This window comes from Acanthopagrus latus, chromosome 22 (assembly GCF_904848185.1).
Source record: "Acanthopagrus latus isolate v.2019 chromosome 22, fAcaLat1.1, whole genome shotgun sequence".
Classification (NCBI taxonomy): Eukaryota; Metazoa; Chordata; class Actinopteri; order Spariformes; family Sparidae; genus Acanthopagrus; species Acanthopagrus latus.
This window is the reverse complement of record NC_051060.1, coordinates 24,762,563-24,786,134: the sequence shown is the minus strand read 5'-3', so window position 1 is coordinate 24,786,134 and position 23,572 is coordinate 24,762,563. Positions and strand designations below refer to the sequence as shown.

The following is a 23,572-nucleotide window of genomic DNA, read 5'->3' as shown; positions in this document are numbered from 1 at the left end:
TTTATTATCATGATGATTTGTTAGATTAAGGGCTGGAGATAAAAAAAGAAACCCTGTGCCCCTGGAGGAGAAAACTGTTCCAGTGCTAATCAGTCCAGTCCAAGAAGGAACTCAGGAAGACATGATGAGATGATGTTGTGTCTGAAGATGTGTGATACAAAGTGAAGGAAGCAGATCTGATGTTTAGTAATGAAATAAGCAGCAGTTTCCACAGAAATCAGACGAATGACTCACAACATTACCTTCATACTAGTGTTATTATAATAATAATCATAATAGTGGCTCTGACTGAGCAGGGGGGCTGAGTGGGTGATGTGCAGACAAGTCTGGCATATGTGTGTGTGTGTGTGTGTGTGTGTGTGTGCACTGTTTGTAAGGATAATGCTGCAGTGTAGCGCCGAGCCGACATGCCAGCGAGCGAGAGAGGCAGAGTAATCAGGTGGCTGTCAGACAGAGACTGAGGGGCTGACAGACGGAGGGGATGAGGCCGGGGAGGCGTGCTGACAGCAGCAGAGGCCTCTCGCTGCACCGTACGCACAGAAGTACACAATTACATCTGCAGACAGAGTGTGGAGGGAGACGGACGCTGAGACAAAGGCAGCCACAGACGCAGCAGGAGACAGAGAGGACGACAGGTTGTCTGATCTGCAGAGGGAAGCTGCAAGTGTTCGATATGATATCCATCAGATGTGGGCGGCGATTTGAAGGCTTCGTGCATGAAGACCAGAAGTCTGAGACAGAAAGACATAAACATGCAAAGACCTGCTCTTGATTAGTGACAGAACTCTGTGGACGACCTTGTGGACGGACAGATCTACACTCTGCTCCCTTTTCTCTCAAGAGTGGATTCAGACTTTTTCATCGTCTGTCAGCAGCGTCCTTCACCGCCTCCCCCCAAATCCTCCCACTCCAGCCTCTGCTGGCTCCCCCTCCACCCCTCATGAGGGGGAGAATAATTATAATATGTCCTGCTATTGTGAGAAAACAGTTCTTTTCTTTGGTGTTCGGTGCTGTTGGACTGTAGGTCCACTAACGTCAGAGTGTTTTCTGCGAGTAGTTTCATCAGTGTTAGGTTGTTTAATACCACGCTGTCAGTGTATGTTAGTTTAATTCTGGAAATGTCACCTGTGGGACTGAACAGATTTCAATGCCGTTAACAAGAACATGTGTGGGTGGTGTCAGAGGTGAGAGTACTTTTTGGCCTGTTCATCAGCATATTTGAAGGGGTAGTTCGCCAGCGTTGCTTTGTAGCCTGTATTCTTCACCATGTTGTTCCATGTGACCAGTCGCTGACCAATGGCTGTTCCCCGTGGCTCAAAACCCTTTTAGGGAGAAAGAAAACAATAACAGTAGACAAGCGTTGATTATAAAAAGGCCAGGATGCTTTTCTTCTTCTTCTCTAGTAAACAGCACCTATATTTCACTTTACACCGTGTCAATCACAGTTGTCAGGGGACGAGACCAACAATCTGTGGATCTTCACAAATCAAGACAGTGCTGACAGGAAAGTTAAGAAAATCAAAATCAGTCTTGATCTAAAAATCCAAAATGTGAAATCCAATCACAGATTTGAAGAATTTGAATGTCTGGATATCTGTTCAACTTGATATCTGCACGCTTCACCTCCATCACGCTGCTTCTGTGAGCTCATGCTGGATGTGAACAGTTGTTCCATGCAGTATGAGCTCAAGGAAGCGTACCAGGAACACGTATCTGTGAGTGGATCGTGCAAAGTGATCTGGGTTGTCAGCACCACTCCCAACACACAAACAGAACCACACCTACTCGCTGCTGAAGGAAAGCCAAATGGAACTAATAAGATATTCACAGAATACTTGGAAGGTGCTGGAATAAATTACCACACATCCTCAGAATTCAGAAGCGTACGGAGGGTCGCACTCACCAGCAGAGGGTCCGAAAAATCAGGCAGGTCCGGAACCAGGACGCCCACAAGAGCACACACCACGATGAGCACTGTGCACACCCCCAGCACCACCACGGGCCAATCAGCTATCAGCTCGGCATAGCTGGGAACGAGGAGGAGGCTGTAAGTTAGTAACGTTCAGTGTATGTGCCTCCATCATATATACAGAGGAAGATAAACACAAGACGACTGCTCGTTACACATTCATCACTACACGTCTCTCCAGAAGTTATGATGAAGACTGTTCAGATTTCATGAGAGCCTGTTGATCTCCACCTGACTGAGGAGTGATTCAGAATACTGAGAATAATTTAATTAATAATTCGATGTTGATGTCATGAGAGGGAGGAAGGAAAACATTAGTACTTGACTTCAGCTGTGTTTGATCAGATACGGTGTTAGTGGACGTGTATACTGAGTATCCATCCGTAAGCGATACTCAACTTGTGATTTTGCCTCTGAACCTTTCTGAAAGCCCTGGAAAAGCTTTAATCCTTTATTAAACAGCGTCCTGGATTTAGGTTTAAGACTGCAGAATAACAGAGAGATGAGGCCAGGTACAGACAGACAACTCCCCGTGATAACTCATGACTCACTGCTGAGGAATGACAGCTCCACGGGAGCAGTGATGGATGGATGACAGGAATAAAGAGAGGAGGAGGAGGAGGAGGAGGAGGAGGAGGAGGAGGAGGAGGAGGGAGCTTTGTAGTCCAGAGCATCAACACAGAAGAAACAGATTTTGGCAGGTCTTACCTTTTGGGGAAACGAAAGGGCCTCGGAGGGCTGAAAAACAAAAAGAAGGAGATAAATCAGGTTTACATTTTAAAGTCAAAGCAACAGCCAATCAAAAACAGATTTGTAGAGACTTTTGAGCAAGAAGTGGACATCTTTTCTTCATAATCCTCTTTTTTTTTGCACACCTTGGGGTGCTGGACCACTGCGAACATTAAAACTGACGTGGCTGTCAAAACCACTTTCCAGTGAATTTATCATAATCCTCTCGGCTCTTTTTTTTTTTTTCCTTTTACAGCGCGCTTGTGTTTCTTACATAGACGTGCCACACACACACACACACACACACACACACACACACACACACAACTGAGGCCAAGTATAAAGTAAATACATTAACACTACAGGCAGAAACAGACATGAAAACTCCGCCTGACTCAAACTGACCCTGAACAATTTCCTGATTGAACCCAAACCGAATCTGAAGGGGTCTTCAGGTCAGCTTGAACCAAAGTAAAGCCCAAAATGATCCAAATAACTGTAGAACAACAATTTTCAATCTGATCTGAACTGAAACTCGAACAGGCTCATTAAACCATTAATCCAATCAGATGAGCTCATCGATAACACAGAGTACACGCTGTCATTACAGAAACTCTGAGACCAACACATCTTTTCACACAGAACTTCTGCTGGTTTGTTTCCTGTGATGTGGCCTCCTGAAACTGGCACGTTGGACCCAAACACACACCAACACACACACACACACACACACACACTCTGGGCCTATCTGGACTTCTCGTCAGCTCCTCCTGGGAGCGGTGGGGAGCGTCCGGTATGCCGGGAGCAACAAACGCCTCGGGTGGAGGGGAAGAGGAGGGAGGAGGGAGAGGAAGAGGAGGGAGGAGGGAGAGGAAGAGGAGGGAGGAGGGAGAGGAAGCAGCGTGGCTGCGGCAGATCAGAACTGATGTTTGTGGACAGAAGACGGAAGGAGGGAGGAAAGTGACAACGTGCCAGGAGATGCTGTTATTTCCTCGAAGGAAACTTTTAAAGATCTCAACGTCTTTTCATTTACAACTGGTGTTAAAATGAAGTCTCACAGTCTTCATCATGTCAGCAGGTCTCAGTATCTGTGGAGTAAAACTAAACCTCAAGTTTCATCACGATACGATATCATATTGACCTTTTGGACAACGATACCATATTTGCTGAAATCACAAAGTCTGCCACGATCCGATTTGATTGATACAGGAGCCTGCGATGTAACACAATCAGTTACACTTATATCAACTCAAAAAGAGAAACTAAAACATGATTTGACAGATTTATTACTGAACTCTTCAGTGTAAATGTTGTTTTATCAACGGTTTCAGACATTTAAGTGGAAAAACAATCTGTTGTTTTAATAAAAACAAAGTTCTGTTAGAAAGCAGATGGAAACTGACAGACGTGTTGTGGGAACTTCAAAATAAAGGCGGATCTCAATGATGGCAGCGATATGAATCAATGTTTTCACTTTGCATCCATGCTATTAAATCGTTGATCATTGAATCCATATATTGATCCAGACCGATGTATCTTTACACCCCCATACACCCCGTGTTACACCCCGTGTTACCCCCCGTGTTACCCCCGTGTTACACCCGTGTTACACCCCGTGTTACACCCCGTGTTTTGGGGCATTTTAAAGCCACCTGTCAAAGGGTCATTTCACTGAGACGCCCTCAGACGAAGAGCCACTCCTCGGATAATACGGACATGTTCAGACACACTGGTCTGCTTCAGCAGCTCCTAACCAACAGCTACGTATCTCTCAGTGCATCACAGACTGTGTTCACGTCTCCACTGTGTGAAATCTGCTCTTAGTTTCCCCCCACAGAGTCACAGACGAACAGGGACGGAGCCACTCAGGATATCAGCGCTGTGATTTAAGCAATCTGGCCGGAGAGGCTGTTGTTGTGTTTCCGCCCGTCAAAGCAGCATGTGCAGAATGTTAGAATTAGTGCTAATGAGACGCACAACTGATCCGGAGCTATCGGAGAGGAATTTAACTCCACAGGTGGTGGGGGGGGGACACATTAATATGACAGCCAGATGTCAGGTGTGTTTTCTGTTTCTGGAGATGAAAATGTGAATATATGTAAATGTAGCATGACAGAGATATAGATTAGAATCTGTTTCTGAGATTCTAACAGTGGGCGACTTGTTCATGCTGTCAGATATCGAATCATTCTTCATTATAATAATGTGACTGACTTCTTCCGTGAGTCGAACTCTGCCTTCAACGTACAAAGTGACCTTTAACCCGGTTTAAACCAACAATGCTTAATGAAAACCACATTTTCCTTTTCCCCTTCTTTGAACTAGTGGCCAAGGGAAAACTCTGTATTGCTAATGTAATTCCTTTTTGCTCTGTCTCTCGTCTTTCCATGTATGGATCGAACTGCAGACCTCAGGACACAGATATGGCCCAAAATGGAGGAGACGAGTTATTGGAAATAGTTGGAATGGATTCATAAATGCGCCTTCAGGCATATCTATTTGTCTACTGAAGGTCTGTTTTGAATTTTGGTCTGCAGCGCTTCAATCTGAGTCCATTTCAGCCAACTGGACGAAAGCGTAGCATACCTGAAGCCCGCGCCATTTGGCCCCCAGAAACTGAAGCGATGAGGACGACATATATCAAAAATCCGTCAAGCCAGCAGCAATAACTTATTCTGTCCTCTTAAAACTCAGGTGACCTCTCTTGTAACGATTTTAGGAGATTAAATCCAGATTTGGCAACTTTGGGACTTTTTGTTTTGGCCTCAATCTGTCGATGGGTCATAAACGGACTCAGCAGAACTTATTCACATGAACATAAACTGATAAAGAAGATGCCAGAGGGAAGTCGTGTTGACTGACGACCCGCTGCGTCAGGTTTCCTCTCCGACTCTCTGATCACAGAGAGCTCACGACACCTCGAAAGAAAACGTAAAGCGCAGACTCCCTCTCGTCCTCTCCACCTCCTCCCTCCTGCCCCCTCTCTTCTGTTCATTCCCTCTCCCCCGGCCCCGACTAACCTTTCACTGTTATTCTATTTACCAGAGGGAGAGTGTTTCTGGATCACTGGGCTAATTAATAAGGTAAACACAGACTGCCAGCCGCTCACTCAGCACTGCGTGACAGAGTGTGGAAACAGAGCAGCAGTCGGGGGCTGAGAGTGTGTGTGTGTGTGTGTGTGTGTGTGTGTGTGTGTGTGTGTGTGTGTGTGTGTGTGTGAGGCTCAGCTGTGTTTATGTGTGGCTCTGCGTACGCGACCTACACACCGACAGCTGAGAATGTTTCATGTGGTGATCCAAAATGGTGGTCAGAGATTGTGTTTTTGACCACATCTAAGAGGGAGGAGGGTTCGTGCCGGACCCTCTGGACAGCCTCTCCCTCGCAGGCGTTCACGGTGATGTGTTCATGAAAGACGAGACGACCGCTGCATCTACAGTTTCAGGAAGTTACAAATACTTTCAGAAGCTGTCTTTGCTTCCAGTGTTGGAATGCTGCAGGTTGAAAGGCGAAGTTTTGACATGTGATAAACCTGCAAAAGTCTGGTGACTTTAAGAGTATCGATCAGAGGAATGTGTACAGACAAATGTATGAAGACAACAGTGTTTTTTGAGCCGGAGGGGGGTTGAGGTTGCAGGTTCAGAGACGGGGGAGGTTGACTGTCAACAGACGGGCAGGTAAATATTTCATGAACAAGGCCTTCAAGTCGGAGCAAGAGCAATTACTGTCAAACGTCGGGCCGCCTCGGCCTGATTACTGCCTCGCTGGAACGCTGCACACAATTAGAGGCTCGACCGAGCCATGAAATAGGTCCAGGCGACCGGCACTCTCCTCTGAATGACATCATGAGACTAGTTAGGCAGGAAAACACTGTGCTGTGCCTGACAGAAGAACTGTGTGTGCGTTTATCTATACAAAGACGCTTATGGCCAAAGCAGAATGCTGACAGGGATATTAACAATCCCCAGAGTGAGCCTCTGTGTACACGGGACGACATTAACAAGACTGTAAATATCAAATCGGCCCAAAGGGAGTAAAACTACGACAGTGTTAAAGCTTTGTGACGCACAGACGGCTCAATAAACAGCTCTAATGTCTGAAAATGAACTTTTTACCTTTGCTGTTAATCACATGCACAGACTGAGGTGTCAACAGGGCATCTCATGACGAGTGTGTTCGTCTAAATAAAAAGATCTTCAGATGAATTAGGATGAAATTAGTTGAGCTGCACTTCTGTAAAAAATCATAAAATACAACAGTGTAAACACTTTGAGTTCTATAACTGAGTACATGAGAGACAGACACCCGACCAGAGCGTCAGAACGAGTGTCAGAAAGGGTTTTTTGCCTGTTCTAACCTGAAAAATGTGACAACTGAGAATATACAATCTGTCACAGGACACAAAAGCAGAGATAATTAGTTGGAGGGTCGCTGGAGGATGGAAGGTAAATGATCTCCAGCAGTAACACGGAGTGATTCACGGGGCGTCGTGTTTCCAATAAACACGGAACAGGCCGGAGCTGTTTAAACACAAAGTTTAAATGGAGGTCAGTCGGGGACGCTCGTCCCTCATCATCACAGAGGGAGTGTACGGAGGCCTGTGTGGTCAAACTTCTGTAGTGTTGATTATACGTCTTTGTGCAAGAGCTGCGACTGTAGTCATTTCACCTGGTACACTTATTCCTTTTTACTGTCTCAGGCTGCAAATAACATTTATTTTCATTACAGAATATTTTTGCGATTACTCAATAAATTGTTTGATCTTTAAAATGTCAGAAAAGCTTCTACTTACGCCAAAGATTCATGATTACATCACAAATTAGAGGCTGAAATTAAGAAATATTGTTTAAAAAGTAGCCTGCCTCATCACTTTAATCGATCAACTCGCCTTGTATGTATATTCTGAGGCAGTGAAGCTGATGTCCGTGTGTGTCCACGTGTTCTGGGCGGGTCCAGTGGCCTTTCCCGGCTGCACCTGCCATTCCCCGAAATTCTCGGGAGGTGAAATACGAGGGCACTCAAATTCCAAGCATACAGGCGGGATTTCAGCACTGTAGCCAATAGTTACAAGCTGTCAGTCAGTGTGACGTCTTTATTACGGCTGCGCCTCCACACAGCTTTATGACTTAACGCTCACAAACCCAGAGGGGTGCGAGGGAGTGGAGCGCAGAAACACTGTGAAACGTCTTCGTAGATCAGGAGATTTATTTTCTAAGTGAAGAAAAACTCATTTCAGATCCCACGTTATTAAATCATATGTGATTAGTACAACTCTCCACTACAAGGTGGGCCTGCAACAGGTGCCAGCAGCGATCTGCATTCCACGAGGTTTGGAGAAAATCTGAATCCAGAAATCCTCCTTAACCCGCCAACCTCACACTGCACGGCTGACTGCAGCTGTAAGCAAGCCAACTCTGAGTGGGCGTGTGGCCGGAGAGAACAGCGGCGCTTCACAGGAGGTGGAACCAATGGTTTTCACCTGAGGCCGCACCAGAGACCCTCAGCTTCCTCCCGTAGGTGTCTGTTAACGCTGCTGGTTAAAAAGAGAGGTCAGACAGACTCAGAGACGACGGCCGTGTTCAGAGATTCACCACACAAACAAAGAAGAAGAACTTCAGTCCACGCAGACATCCGGCTCAACCCGGAGCAGAACTCCACCTCCCAGCACGAAGCATGTTGAGCTCAGACTGGGAGGAGAAACTTGGAACTTTCTCCTGCAAACACAGAATTCCCCTTTTGGAGCCAACTCACCTTATTAAAACAAGATGAGTCACTGAGGCTCATGAACAGAAAAAGGTTTGAGTAAACTGCTTCACGCATTAATATAGAAGCACGCATGCCTCGGCACGGGCAACATTCTCATCTGAGAGCTGATGAAGCGACTGATCACGTAACAATGAACTGATATTACACTTTAAATGACCCCAAAGCCAAAAGTCAGAGCTCACACCTCACCGACTGTACCTGATCGTATTCATCGGTAGAAAACGTCGAGAAAGGAAAATGTGTGTTTAGTACAAATGTTTCACTCTGCAACACTTCCTGAACTCTGTTACAACCTCACCGACATCTTTTCCCTCTCTGCTGCTGCTGTCATGTCTTTTTCTCTTCCACTTCTCCTCCAATCATTTACTGAACTTCATCTATTTTCCCAACATCCAAGTTTTGTCTGGTGACGTAAAGACGCCTGGTGCAGCCTCGTCTTTCAGCGCTGACAGATTGGACAGAAGATGATATCTGATGCTATTTCGAACGGTTTGATTTTAGGAAAGCTGGCCCCTGTCGAGGCCCTGAGGCCCTGAGGCCCTGAGGCCAGGAGCCTTACTGATGATAACTGAGTCCAAACCTGTCCTCTCTACTCCCTCAGTGTGTCTGTGATAGGAAGGGTGGGTGCTGGAGGTGGAGGAGTCTGGAAAATTCCAAGTGGAGCTTTAAAAAGCAGAAGCAGAGAAAGAAGAGCGTCACTGGACTGATGGTTCATACAAACTCAAAGAAGAAGAAATTAAAATCTGTGCATAACAAACAAGCCGGTACTCTATTTAATTAAAAAGAAGGAGGATCGATTAACTGTGAACAAAATGCTCTGTAGTTTTATTCAAACATAAAATAACATGTGACAGAGAAACCTGTGGGGATTCCCACCGCAGCATCACAGACCGACTGTGTCTCTGTCACTAATTGATTCACATGTGGTGAAGTCGGTTGGCTTATTTCAGTCCGGTCATGATGTTGTTTGGTCAGCTCATTTGGAAGAAGAGGAAAGACTTGTTCGCACCGGTCGGCTTATTAACCTGAGCGCCTGCTGCGGCCGCAACAACAAACAGCTCCTGTTTTAGGAAAAACTCCTGAACCTCAGCGCCGCCAAAGACCGAGCAGACAGATGTTCAGTGTTTAAGAACTGTAACGTTATTTAGGTCGTACATGAGAAGGAATTTGTTCAGTTCAACCATGAAGCAGCTTCCTGAGATACGATGTTTATAACTGATAACTGATATTGTTGATACTTTCCACTTCAGATGGATCAAAGAAAATAAAGCCCAACAACCAGAACCACAGTTTGCCTCCTCGTCCAGCTGAGCTCACACCGGGCTGTGATCCGGATCTGATCTGGGATGGTTGTGAACGACACTGTATGAACGAGGGGGGCGCACCGAGAACTGGAGGAAGGAAGGAAGGACAGAAGAAAGATAGAAAATAAGAGGATGCAAGAAAGACACAAATAAAGAAAACAGCTGCCAGTCAGGAGACGAGTGTTTGTTACATCGATTATTTGGACAGAAATTTGCAAAACTTCCCTGATCCTGCTTCCAAACGTCTAAAAATATGCTTAGAAATGGCAGCGAGTGAGTTACTTGTTAGTGTTAAATACAAGAGGCCACAGGTTCAGTTTGCTACGATGCCACAGACCACAGTCTGCATACACACTCCCATTACAAATTACTCAACAACAGTTCTAGAGATAACATACGAGCGTCCCTGCAGACCAGGCTCAAAGTCTGGAGTAAAATCGTTCACCAGTGCATGAAATGTTTAAATCACTCAACCGTCCCTCCTCAAAAAAAAAATCTGAAATGACATTTTAATTTGCAGAAAGAGGAGCGACCGCATGCTTTCTGCTTGAAACCAACACACAGGCAACATATCATGTCTGCAGTCGTGCATGTATATCTTGGCTCTGGGTTGAAAACGTCAGCGAACATTTATCCCGGGCTAACCTGGAGCTCCATTTGTTCTCCTCCAGGACAAACGAGTATCAGACCTGCAGGATGTGAGGAAATCTCAGCCATCCATCACAGAGGCTTTACACACACACACACACACACACACACGCACTTTTTTCTGATGCAATCTTCTAATTTCACTTGAGTTTAACAGCATGTAACACGGGCTATTAACTGAACTGCTCTGCTTATAAAAAACAACGAGAAACAGGGAAAAGGAAGCCTGCAGGATTTTAAAAGACTCAGATTGCTAGTTTCTCTTGTCACAAATTAACTGTGAAGGTAAAGAGCCCCGAGGGTCACTTATCATCACCGTTTCACAGCCGGCTGAGGTGTAGTAACTCCGCTTCCTCCATATCTTTGTCTGATACTTCAATAACTAATTGTATCGACAGAGTAAAAACCGCTCTTATTCCCTTTTGTATCACTTGTATCTTTGAGCCATCAGAGACTTATCGTAGCTTTATTCTGCTGCTGCAAAATCCCACAGTGAGTGTAAAAGTATGTTTGAGTGTCAAAGCAGGTGATGAATAGTTTTGTTTGACCTGCTTCTGTTGGTCCTGTGTCGAGGTATGCATGAGGTGAACGCCAACGTTCAGCACAGCGAACTCTCTCAGCCTGAGGGGCCACGAAACAGACGTGAGGGTCTATCTATCTATCCACCTATCTATCCACCTATCTATCCATCTATCCATCTATCTATCCATCTATCCATCTATCCATCTATCCATCTATCCATCTATCCATCTATCTATCTATCTATCTATCTATCTATCTATCTATCCATCCATCCATCCATCCATCCATCCATCCATCCATCTATCCATCTATCCATCTATCTATCTATCTATGCATCCATCGATCCAGAGTGCTTAATGATCTTTAACACAAGATTATTAAAGCTTTTCTCTTCTGTCTTTGAGAGCTGATAATGTGTGGAGTACAACCAGGTCATTAGTATTAATGTCATCTTTAAAAAACAACACATTTGCTGATATTTCAGAGCCAATGTGTCTTTTATAAATAAGGGTTGACTGTTGGGTTTTTCCCATGATGCAGCAAATATTTTCTTTCACACTGTTGTGCAGTTTAAAAACTCTGCGTGACCTGATTCCTGTCTTTCCCTCAGCAGACGCTCATGTTGCTGGTGGGACAGAAAGCTTAGAGGCTTATGCTTATGTTCATGGAATACAGGGTTACAATACGAAACCAACGTTGGGACCTTTAAGACTCAATAATAGACAGACAAAGATCAGAATATGTGACGGCTGAGCCACAGATTTTAGACGAGGTCTCCAGGTAACATAGATCATAAAGAAACACCAGCAGGCCTCGTTTGTTCCAGACGGCCCAAAGGACTCGCAAACAGTTGTTACTCTTGATAATGTGCAAAGCCTTGTCAAGCTGACACCCTGAAACTCAGAGCGCACCGATCACTTTCCAGACAAACTCTTGCCGGTTGAGGCTTGCAGCTGTCCGACAGAGAGTGAGAGAGACGAGAACGGAGGCGAGACAAAAAGAAAGAGTGAAACAAGGAAGATCTGGGATCTCCTGATGCTCAGAACTGTGCACACTTACACGCTCCAACAAAAATGTTGAGACACATCCTGCTGATAAAAAAAAGCTGCTAAATCACACGTGATGAACTGCTCCCATCTCTGGCGCTGTCATGTTTTCATACAGTTCTTCTAATGTGTTATAGCAACCAAACCACCTGGTGCCTACAAATACTGCAAAAATCAAACTTGCTCAAGATAAAGAAAGCTGACCTTTTCCTGCGAGGAGGGAGTGAGAGACAGGAATTCTTGCTATCTGACAAGGCATGAATCTAAACCAAACTTGTGGTTGCCAAACAACAAGAGCTGTTGCGAGAGGCATCTGTGAAGAATGGTAGAAACATTTAGCTCCAGGAGAGCGAGGAGAGCGAGGAGGGAGGGGGAGGCAGGTTAAATACGTGACGTGACCCCGGATGGTTGAGTGTCAGTGAGCTGTTGCAGGGTCATCAGCTGAACCTCAGGTACGACGTTACCTGTGCTGTGCTCTTTCTCTCCTGGATCTGCTGTAGATGTGAACTTACAGCCCGAGTGAAGCCTTGAATCTGTAGCAGCGGTGTAAGAGTGCACACTTAACTCCAGATAACACTTTCAGTCTGTATGCTTAGTGCTTCACTCTCTCTTTTTTTAATAAACTTCCAGGTCTGTAAACACACATGCTCGAGTGTAGCGCTGGAATAAGTCTCCAGATTCACAGGTTGGTTATGATCTCACTTTCTGAGCCACAGTTCAGTTCACAACTCTTTTTTTTAAATTTTGTCAGTGTGTTATTTTGCTTCTGGCTCGATCCGTCGATGTTTTTTGTCGCAAATGAACTTTTTGGTGTTCAGCTGTAGAAAAGTCTGGCACATCCACTCACTGATCTGTTTAATGCACTTATTTAGCACCTCTGAGGGACTATAGTCATGGAGAGTTGTGTGTCATCAAGTGTGATAAGATGTGTTATAACATTTCTTAAAGCCTGAGCAAGGGAAAGTAAACGTAGATGTTAATAGAAGAGGCCTGAGAATCGACCTTTGGGGAGAGGATGATTGTATCACAATTCTTGGCTCTTGGTTTCAGAATTATGACACAAATACTCAGGATGAAACAGGTCAAATCTAACATACATTAACTGGTAAAACTCACTGGTAAGCACTAAAGACGCGACACAGTGGAAATGCAGTATTTCTCCTGCACTGTGGCTTAAAGGCTTTCACCTGAACACTTTAACCCTGGGGCCAAACAGCTGACATCCCAAGGACGCACTGTTTCCACCCGATCTTAAATAATACACATAAAATGGCTGTGAGAGATAATCTTACAGCGAAGACGCAGACGTGGTCTCACTGATACTTCTAACAGATCCAGAGAGAGAAACGATAAACAACGGACGGCTGAATCTGCTCCTTCAGCCACTCGGCACAAACTGCTGAGTTGTGCTTGCCTTTTCAAAAGATTTGGTTTATTTCCTATGAGGATAAAGACTAAAGGCTTTTGATCATTCTCAAAATAGAAACATTTGGAAACAAAGTCTGGGCTAATCTTTGTGCATGGATTAATGTTTTGTGAAGCCGAGAACAGAGGAATAAAAGTCCCCTGTTGTGAAACGCACATAAAAAGGTCGCGCCAAAGAGCTAATGTTACAATTCATCTGTGTGTGTGTGTGTGTGTGTGTGTGTGTGTGTGTGTGTGTGTGTGTGTGTGTGTGTGTGTGATCACAGACGTAATCCCTCGGCTAATCTGGCAGATCACAGCCCAGAGGCAGATCAAACTGATATCTGACACCATCTTGTCTGACTCCATACCCTCAAATTATCGAGGCTATTAGGAATATATAGGATCCTGGTTTATGTCCATGGGAGGGTGTGTGTGTGTGTGTGTGTGTGTGTGTGTGTGTGTGTGTGTGTTATATTACCAAGTTATATTTAACTACCACCAAACTCCAGCAGCTCTCGGTACAGGGAGGAGGAGGACTGGAGGAGGGAGACGAGGTCTGAAGGTTTTTGTTAACGTCTGGATTCAGGGCAAAACTATACGACTGAGGCAGGTATGTCGTTTCCTACGTCTAATCTCACCATCTGACACACACACACACACACACACACACAGTACAGGGAAAGCGGGAATTTGGGGATGCAGTCTTGAAGCAAATCCAGGCCCTGTAATTCAAACCTGTCATCGCAGAACAAGAGCGACCCGGCTGGTAAATAACAGAGCGGTTCAACGTTAGAGACGCGTACGTCCACAACGCCACATCTGCTCTCCATTCTGACGTGGAACAGGAGACAGAGGAGAGAGGGAGGCGTGAGGAAAGAGAGAGTGTTAATAGAGTGAGAGAAAAACTGAGAGAAAGAGAAAAAAAAATGAAGTAGCCGAGAGCAGGAGGAGGAAAACATGCATCCAAATGCCTGCAACACAATCCTGTCGGGCCTCTCCGTGCCCACCCAGGGTCCAGTTTGTGCTCGCCAGGTTTGGTTGTCGCTCCCCGCTGTGGCTACACAAACCTTATCTTTCAGCGCCACCCACAACGTCCCTACTGCTAATGAAAATGATGAGGGAAGACTTCGTCTCACTGAGGAAAATTCCAGGTTGTAAATAAAGTCTCATGCAAATCAGACTCCCCACAACGAGCTGCTGCCATTAAGAGGAGCAGACATGAGTAAATAATTACTTGTGCAGAGTTTTCACCTCCTGCCTGCCCTTCTCTGTGGTGATGGTAAATATAGGATTATGCAAATGATCATGAGAGGCATTAAATGGTTCCAGTTTCAAATGCGGTGGCAGGCCTGTGGTTTTGGAGTGGAAGGGAAAGAGCCAACTCACTATATATGGATCAGTTGAGGAAAAGAAAAAGGCGTCTGCCAACAAATGCGTTCAATGCTAACATTCTGCTTCGCCTGGAGAAAGCATGGTCGCCATGTGTGTATACACCAGTGAGCTTTGCATGCATGTTTCATTTAATCTGAAGGAAAACTTGCAGCATTCCTCTCATCTCACAGACAAACTTTGCCTTGGCTGTTTGTTTCCTGACAGCCAGGAGGGTCGAGCAAACACAAGCCGTAGAAAATTGTGAAACAGGACAAAAATATGAGCCGATGTTACTGTGAACCGGCCTTTAAACACCAGAGGCAACTACAGGACGAAACATCAGCTTCACCTGATTTTAAAAGGCTGCGATCGAGGCGACCGATTCATTCAAACAGCAGATAAAGTGTTGAAGACAAAGGGACCTGCTAACCCCGGCAGTGTAGAGACACATTTAAGAATCAGATGTTTGGGGTCGTCCACACATACAAACAGTCAAGCTGGAACTAGTTTGCAAAGAAACACAGACACACATATGGATCCACACTGAGACAAAAGTGGAGTCTGCAGGTCTGTTTCTGTACAGCCGCCCAGAGACACAAGGCCCAGAGCACAGGTACTTTTTTCCAACCACTTTTTTTCTGAATGCCTCGAGTTAAAAAAAGAATAAATAAATCAACTTTCCCTAAAACGTGCTGGTGATGTCTCCGTCACACGTTTTCTTTTTCCAGGTATTTGTCTCCTATGGATCCTGTCCAATATGCATGTGGATGCTAAATGGACTCATGTTTCTATAACGCTTTTCGAGTCTCAAAGCCGCTTTACAACACTTGTCAGCTTCACCTCTTTCACACACACATTTACACACTGATGGCAGAGGCTGGAGCAATTTGGAGTTCAGTACCTTGCTCAAGGATACTTCAACATGCAGCTAGGAGGAGCCAGGTTTCAAACCAGCGCCCTTCTGATTACTAGACGACTGACGCTACCTCCTGAGCTGCAGCGCTTCATCTCAGCGCTCATGAGTGCACAGCCAACGTTTTCCTGACTGAGAGAAGTGCTGTGTGGACTATACGGGCCCTCAGACTCAGGGGAGATGCTAACCCAACACACGCCATGTTTCACAGAGAACTTCTGGTCCTACCTGCTGCCAGGCGTCTGGTTCTGGAGGTGCTCTTGCCAGCGCTGGTGGTGGTGGTGATGGAGACAGAGAGCAGAGGATGGGTGAGGAGGATGAGGATGTGGGTGAGAGTACGTGCAGGCAGACAGGCAGCACGGGCAGGACGGAGCGGTGCCAGGGTGGGGGGCGGAGCCGGGTCCTGGTCCCGGTGCTGGAGTCTGGAAGAGGGGGCAGTCCGGCTGCCCACAGGGACAGCACAGGGTGGAGTGGAAGTGACAGTGCTGGCAGCAGAGCGGCGGAGGCTGGAGAGGAGGGGAGGAGGAGGACGGAGAGAGGGTGGAGGGCAGGTCGCATCTGGCCGGCCTCTGGGAGTCCGTGACGGCCGGGGAGGAAGAGGTGACGGAGGAGGACAGCAGGTTCCTCAAGGAGCCGTTCTGTTTGACCACGCCGCCATTTTGGCTCGGCCTGTTGGTTCTCTGGGTAACGTGCGATCTCTGCTGCTTCGGCTGCGCTGGTTTACACGCTGCATCCTTCACTATGACGTCTTCCTCTCCGTCTGCTGTCGGGGAGTCTCCACCACAGGCTGCTGCGAGAGGGTCCTGGCCGTGGTTGACTGGTGTGCTGGTGTTTGAAGGGGCGTTTCCGTTGGCGCTGAGAGGGTGGTGCCCTCCGTTACTGAGGGCCAGAGGGTCGCCGCTTGCATCGCTCAGGGCCATGGTCCTCTGCCAGCAAGGACACTGTCACTCCTCTGAGGGACGAGAAGACAACACAGAGGAAAAGACACGAGTTTAGTCTCCAGAGCACAAAATATCAGGTGCATTTATAAAGGACTAAATCACTGTTGCATGTTGGTCACTCATACAATATACAAAAACACAGACTGAGAAAACGAACCCCAGAGGTAGTTTTTTGAGAAAGTGGTTCCAGATTTCAAAATAAAAGACTCAAAAGTCAAAACAAAAAAAGTAAAACTGACAAGTATTTGAAGAGAGTTTGGATGGGACTGGAAGAATGTGGATCAGAGGACCGCTGTCCAAATGCAGTAAATAAGACTATGAATAAGACAGAGATTATTTCAGCTTTTACAGGAAAAGTTTTGAATGATTTGCTTTTAATATCGATCTACTGTCCGTCCATTCAGTAGGAAGCTGTTATCTTAGTTTAGGTGCTGGAGGCAGGAGGAAATCCTTCTTCTGGTTTGTTTAATCCGCACAAACCAGATCAACTTCTGTGCTTCACATGTGGAGTCATGATCTGGATTATTTATTGGCCATGATCATTTCCTACTCTTCTAATCATCGTAAAGTCACCCGGCAACCAGCAGAGACTGAAGGAAATCACTGCTGCTGGGTGAGAGATAAATAAAAACCTCAAACCAGAACGGCAACTCCAAAATCAAACACGAGATATTTAAATCCACTACATCTGGATTTGTGTTTGGATCTGCATCATGTTTTGCCCTCTCTCAAAATGTTAAGTCAGAAACACATCTTGGATCCGTCCGTTTATCAGGATCCACTTTAAAGTAACTGGGGTTTGTAGTCTTTTTGTAATTCTGCTAACAAACCGACCGACCGACACACAAATGGAAGGCGAACACATCTCCTCCATGTCGTGCGGATTAAGCAAACAGGACACAATGTTTTAATTAATACACTGTAGAGGCGCTCGTTAGGGGATTTCATTTACCTTTGGACTGAGCCAAGCTAGTTTCCAGCCTTTATGCTAAGCTAAAGGTCTTCTGGCGATAATACATCTTGTGTTTCTTTATCTCTGTATCTGCTAGTTGTCAGGAAATGGAACAAATAAGCTCAGATTCTATTCCCACAGAGTCAGACAGGACAGTGAGAGGAGGACTGGACCACATCCAGCTGCACACAGTGGAAAGATGCTGTCTGTGTGTGATACTGACGTAAAATCTCCTATCTGAGATTCAATCCAACACACAAAGGATCTCTGTTTTTGTTTTTTTTCGGATTGGACGGTCTTATAAAAGCTCAGAATAACAGGTCCTCAGAAACCGAGCAGGCGAGCAGTTTCCATTCAGGATAAGCAGCGCCATGAGAGCGAGGGCTGAAAACTGTGTTCCAGTAAAAAAAAAAATTATATTAAGATGTTTGGCAAACTGAGGAAGCACACTAATGACATTATGGATGCAAAAGCAAACACAAAAAGTCGCCCTGTTAACTTCCCAAAAGTAGCATTAAGCAGTTAGTGTGTAACATCTGATTTCCAGCAGACAGTTTCTAACCGTACGCTGAGCTTCACGGATACGAGCTCAGGTAAATGATGACGGTGTAAATCCAAACCAATGCAGGAAAAAACGCAGAGGTCGTCTGGAAAAACAAAGACAAATAAAGCAGACGCCTGCCAAGTAAAGTTAGATGGGGAGGAGGTTTCTGATGATTAACTGAATCACCAGTGAAATATTTTGGCAAACTCCAGTGATTTTCTCTCATCTCGCTGGAGTCTCTGCAGTCACATCAAATGGGGGCCGTTTCAGATCAATATGATTTACAGAGCATGAATAAGACCCGGCATAAATCTCCAGTGTTTGTATAGATTACAAAGCATTAGACACTCCTGCATCAGGAGGCTGAAAGAACGGTTCCAACTGGGTGAGAAAAAACAGAAGGTTCAAGTTATGCTACAGTTTCAGCCCCTATACACGATCCGGCTTCCATTACAAAACACAGGAGGCCGCGACGGGAAACTGTGATGCTGTGGGATATCTGAGCGAGGCGGGAGGGGGGAGGCACGGCGTGGCAGCGGCTTCCAGCCACGATACGCCTGACGCACTTCAAAAGCGGCTGAATTGTGTTTCACAGGTGATGCAGGGTGGAGACGGGCCGCGCTGCTCCAACAGAAGACGAACTACAACAAAAGAAAGCGACGTGAGCGAGGGTGAAGTGAAGGTCTGACGTATTAAACAGGCAAGAAGAACGTTTTACTGCCACATCTTTGGGTTTGTCTCGGCAGGTACTGAGCCTACAGAGACGCTGATATCTGCGACGCCATCGAGAGATACGCTGGAGGCTGACGACGCTGGATGTGATTCAGATGCTGCAGACCTTAACTGATTACTGAAGCGCCTCAACGATGCGACTCCTTTATACTGACGCCCTCAAAATAACTTGTCTCGTATCGTAAAACTGCTAAATATTCTTTATTTTTTAAGAACTTGACCTGTTTTCTTGAGTTTAGGCTGGATTATCCAAGTAAGCACCATTTGCCTTGACTATGTGCTCTACCCTTCACAGAAACCTAAGCACACACTCACACAGGTTTTCGTTCAGCCCAACCGTGACCCCAGAAAAATATTCCGCTGCAAAATGGATGTGCTTGCATTCGAGCGCCAAGCGATACATCACGCTGGCCGGCTTCTCCCACCGACACTGAGCGAAAGATGCGCGGCGTATGTGACCAATGTGCTCTGTGACACCTCAACATGAATGAGCGGTGAAACATGAGCGTGACAGCCCCGGCGTCGGGTCAGGGGTGGCTGGGAGGACGGGGCTGAGGGGAAGAATAATTGCGGAGCCTGAAGAGCTCAGAATAGCAGAGCAGTGAGGGAAAAGCCAGATGAAGTCATTAGTCTGGATCCCACAGCTGTCGGGAGCCTGTAACGACTTCGAGAGGCAGGATGAAAGTTTACCAAAGTTTAATGGATGAGTTAAAAAAGGGAAGTTAACAGAGATTGCAGTGAAGTGTGTGTGAGAGCTGCGAGCTTTCTGCTGTTTGTGTTTTAAGGAATTCAGCTTCTGCTTTGTGTGTGTCTGTGTGTGTGCAGCCGAGCGTTGACAGGCAGGTGAGACATCCAGGGCAGACTGTGTGGACACAAGCAGGGTCTTGTGTCTCTCTTCAAAATAAGAGCCGACAGCTGGACCGAGCTGCACCACCGAGAACCTCTGGAACTGAGGCTCAGCGACTTCCTTCCATCCATTTGTGAAGAAAAGCTGGTGTTCTTGATCAAAGACACACCGGGATAAATGATTTAAAGTACATTAGCGAGTGTAGCCTGGTAGTAATTAACTGCAACCAAAAAGACGAAGGTAATACCAGCGACAGAGAACAGGATGACGAGCAGGAATTAGGAGCTCCTACCGCTTTCTAATTTCTTTACCTCATCCTCTGATTAGTCTAAAACATCTGGATTGCTGTTCTTTAAGTCGGCAGAACTAAACTTCGAGGAAGATATATCTCTTTAGCATCTTAAATCAACTACAGCAGGAAGGCAGGACCACCTCACGTCAGTCTTCGGTCAACCAAACCTCCAGATTCTGTCTGGCTTTGAACTTTTATGAAAAGGAAGCATGAAATCAAGTGACCTTGAGTCCTAAACAATCAGTCCCACTTAATCTGCAAAGGTCAAACTGTGTCTAGACTTCCAGAAGTGATGAAGTGTCATTTCCCTCCTTCATTCTCACAATAAAACCTGCAGCTCTGAGCGATTACTTGTGCCGCTAAGGAGAACTACACTCGGCCTCGACTCCAGCTCCCTCGGTAAGAAGAATCATCTAGTGTGCAACCAAAAACCAACAGAAGCAATAATTCCCATCATGAGCGGTTTGGAATAACGCAGGTGATGACGAAGAGCTTCTTCTGCCGTCTTTCATGTGAAGTCGGTGATTATGGGGTGTGAGGGAGATGGAGAGACCTTGGGCGACAGACAGCTACGCAACACAAGGCAAGGAATCCTGCATCCCTTTAATTAAAGCTAATAGGCAGTAATTACCAGGAATCAGTCAAGAGACAGTTAATAACCACATTGCTCCTAATAATAATAATAATAATAATAATGATGATAACGTCATGGGCAGAGTCGTCTCCGTGAGGTTCTCCTGCGCTCCACATGGCTTTAGGAGACGTCTGACAGGTTCCTGGTGTTCAGGAGGGATGTTGGATCGTTCTCACAGCCGGGTCGTTAAAACGCCACAGAACCGAGTCTCAAGGTAAATCAGGTGAACGCAGCAAGTCGACCTGCAGCTCTCTATCATTCCATCAACACAGCTGCAAACTTCACTGGCAAATTAGGGAAATCAATTCATTCTACGCATCCATGTTGAAGCAGCAGGTATGTAGGAGACGCGGCACATGTGACGCTGTATGATCTACTTTACAGACGGTTACACAACACATGATGTAGAAACTGTTCCCAGCACAGACTCACACAGGCTGCAGGAGCAACAGCAGGTGACGAGTTTGTTCCTCCGTTAGTTTCAGGGACGTCACAGATATTAAAATGACTTAAATCTAGTTCAGCTGCTGGTATAAACTCTGACATCAGGACTGTTCAACTGATTTATTTCTTTTTGAACGGCCACATTTGAAAAAAATAGAGAAGACGACTTTTATATTCCAGATGTTAGACCTGAGTCAGTTTAAATAATAAACTTTTCACCTTTCCTGTTTTGTTATTTAGTTTTTACAATTGAAAATGAAATATTACAGAAAGTAGAGGAAGAAAAATACAACTTTTATTATTTTTTAGTTCAGCACGTTGTCAGTTTGATTCTCATTAATACTCCGAGCTTAAAGCTTCACACTGATTAACTGGGTTTGTATGTGGCGGACCCTGCCACCTTCCTGGCTTCAGACCGCGTTTCTTCCTCTGAGGACAGCATGTTTGTATCATTACCTCGTTAATATTGTAATTATTAAACTTCTGAGTTTGTGTTTCGACACAAAGCTGCTTCAAACTGCCTGGAATAAAAACTTTTGATTAAATAAGAGTATTTTTGTGCTGAAGCTGTGAACAGTTATTGACAAAATATTGTTCTGTTATTGTGTGACGATGACATAAAGAACTTGTGGACAATTAATCACAAAATAATCAACATCGCAGAATGAAGTGCAACATTCAGATCACAAGACCTGCAGTTACTTTATAAAAAGATAAACGTGTCACAAAACAGTGTTTTAATTAAATGTTGTGATTTTTACTAGTTTTTCCAATAACAATGAAAACTGATGCAGAATGATTCAAAACGAATCAGTCAGAGATGTGAAAATATTAATTTTTTTTTTTTATTTTTTCTTTACAAACTGATAAATCGATCCAGTCGTCATCAAGTTTAATCAGTGAAAGAACTTTTCTGATCTGTTCTCTGAGCTCATGCAGCATCAGACAGATCAGGTCTGAGCTGAGACAGTCTGAGGACACGTTTCACACATTATTACTGATTAACATCATTAAACAATAATTAAAGAAACCGCTTTAGATTTGCATCCTCCTGTCATGCCTGGGAACTGATCTGAGGTCAGTGATGAGCAGCAGCGTTTGTTAATCTTGTCAGAAAAGATGCAAATCACCGTTTTACTCCGTTTCACTGATTCAGCAGCGACATGAATTCGAGGCTGCATGAAGGTTGTAAAATCGCTCCAGACGCTCCACAACGCGTGGACCCGAACCGACCCGAACCGAACCGAACCGCTCCACAACTCTCCAGCCTTCATTTTCTCTTTTTTTTACTTCTGGACACAATGGAAACATAAAACCAGGAGAATCACCCTGCGAGGAGACTTCCTCTCCTCGCAGGTCACCAGAGGAAGCAGCCGCTCACTCAGGTCGCTCCTACCGTGCTCCGCGTCGTGTCTCCCCGCTGCTCTGCGCTCGTCACCGCCGGTCCGATCGGCAACACGCGGCGCGGCGTGAAGAATCAAAAGATCCGGTTTGAATGAAAAAGATCTGCAGGGAAACTCGACCGACTCGGTTCCGGAGAGGCGACAACAACAACAACAACAGGTCTCAGGTCTGAGAGCGGGCTGGTTCTCCTGGGAGCGCGTCCTGCCAGACTGACTCACAGCCACACACACAAGCCCCGGCTGCCCCGGCCGAGTCTCCGGAGGGACGGAGTGGAGGAGCAGGAGCAGGAGCAGGAGGAGGCGGAGGCGGAGGGCTGGGGCTGCGCCATCACGCACTGATAGGACGGTCACACTGTCGGCGTTAACCCGCTCACTGCCGCGCCGGCGGCACGCGTCAACGCACCGCTCATGCGCATTAGAACCACTTCATAACACAATACACCAGGATGGAGACAAATAAAGTTGCACAGATAAGAATTAAACCAAACATTATATGAAGCTGTGACAGGTTCACACCTTCCCCAGGGAAGATCTGGCTGACACACAGGAGGCCAGATGTTCCTTAATGAATGAATGAATGAATGAATGAATGAATGAATGAATGAATGAATACTCCAGTGCCTCCTTCTCCTGAGGACCACAGCTGCAGAACACCAGGAACCAAAGTGCTGCAGTCAGGACTGGAGACTGGACTGTGTTCAGCGCAGCCTCCCTGTTGAACTGTGATAAAATAATCTAGACTTTTCCAACTTTACTGGACTGAACTGGCTCAAATTCTGACAGTGAAACTAGTGTTTTCTCTTAAAACAAAACAAAACAAAACAAAAACACGCTAACTACAAAACTCCACTATGAAACCTGACTGTGGCTCTTCTTGAGGAGATGTGCTCCTGGGTGTTATTTTAGATCACACTACCTTGCTGCATGACCCGCCCTCCTCTGTCTCTGATTGGCTACATCCTGAACAGATGCGTCACTCTGTAGCTAAAATGGAGCGTTCAAGACACAGCATGAAACGAGATGCTGCAGCAATGTGAGGAAAATAATGTGTTTTTTGAAAATTAAAGTATGTAAACCTTTCCTGCTGGGACCCCCAAATACAGTATGAACC

The 23,572-nt window shown here is 45.7% G+C and overlaps 1 protein-coding gene across 5 annotated transcripts in view; it reads right to left on the bottom strand.

Moving 5' to 3' along the window:
• The window catches only part of disp1 (dispatched homolog 1 (Drosophila)), a 70,382-nt gene that overhangs the window by 5,741 nt on the left and 41,069 nt on the right, over nt 1-23,572 (bottom strand). For 4 of the 5 annotated variants that reach the window (XM_037086815.1, XM_037086814.1, XM_037086812.1 and 1 more), the window contains 4 exons: nt 15,901-16,624; nt 2,678-2,707; nt 1,904-2,027; nt 1,195-1,322 (listed from right to left, as the gene is read on the bottom strand). In XM_037086815.1, the coding sequence (XP_036942710.1) occupies nt 1,195-1,322; nt 1,904-2,027; nt 2,678-2,707; nt 15,901-16,592 (974 nt within the window). In that variant the 5' untranslated portion in view covers nt 16,593-16,624. Of the gene's footprint in view, nt 1-1,194; nt 1,323-1,903; nt 2,028-2,677; nt 2,708-15,900; nt 16,625-22,454; nt 22,791-23,572 lie in introns of those variants that run through there. The other variant, XM_037086817.1, reaches the window with a different exon arrangement.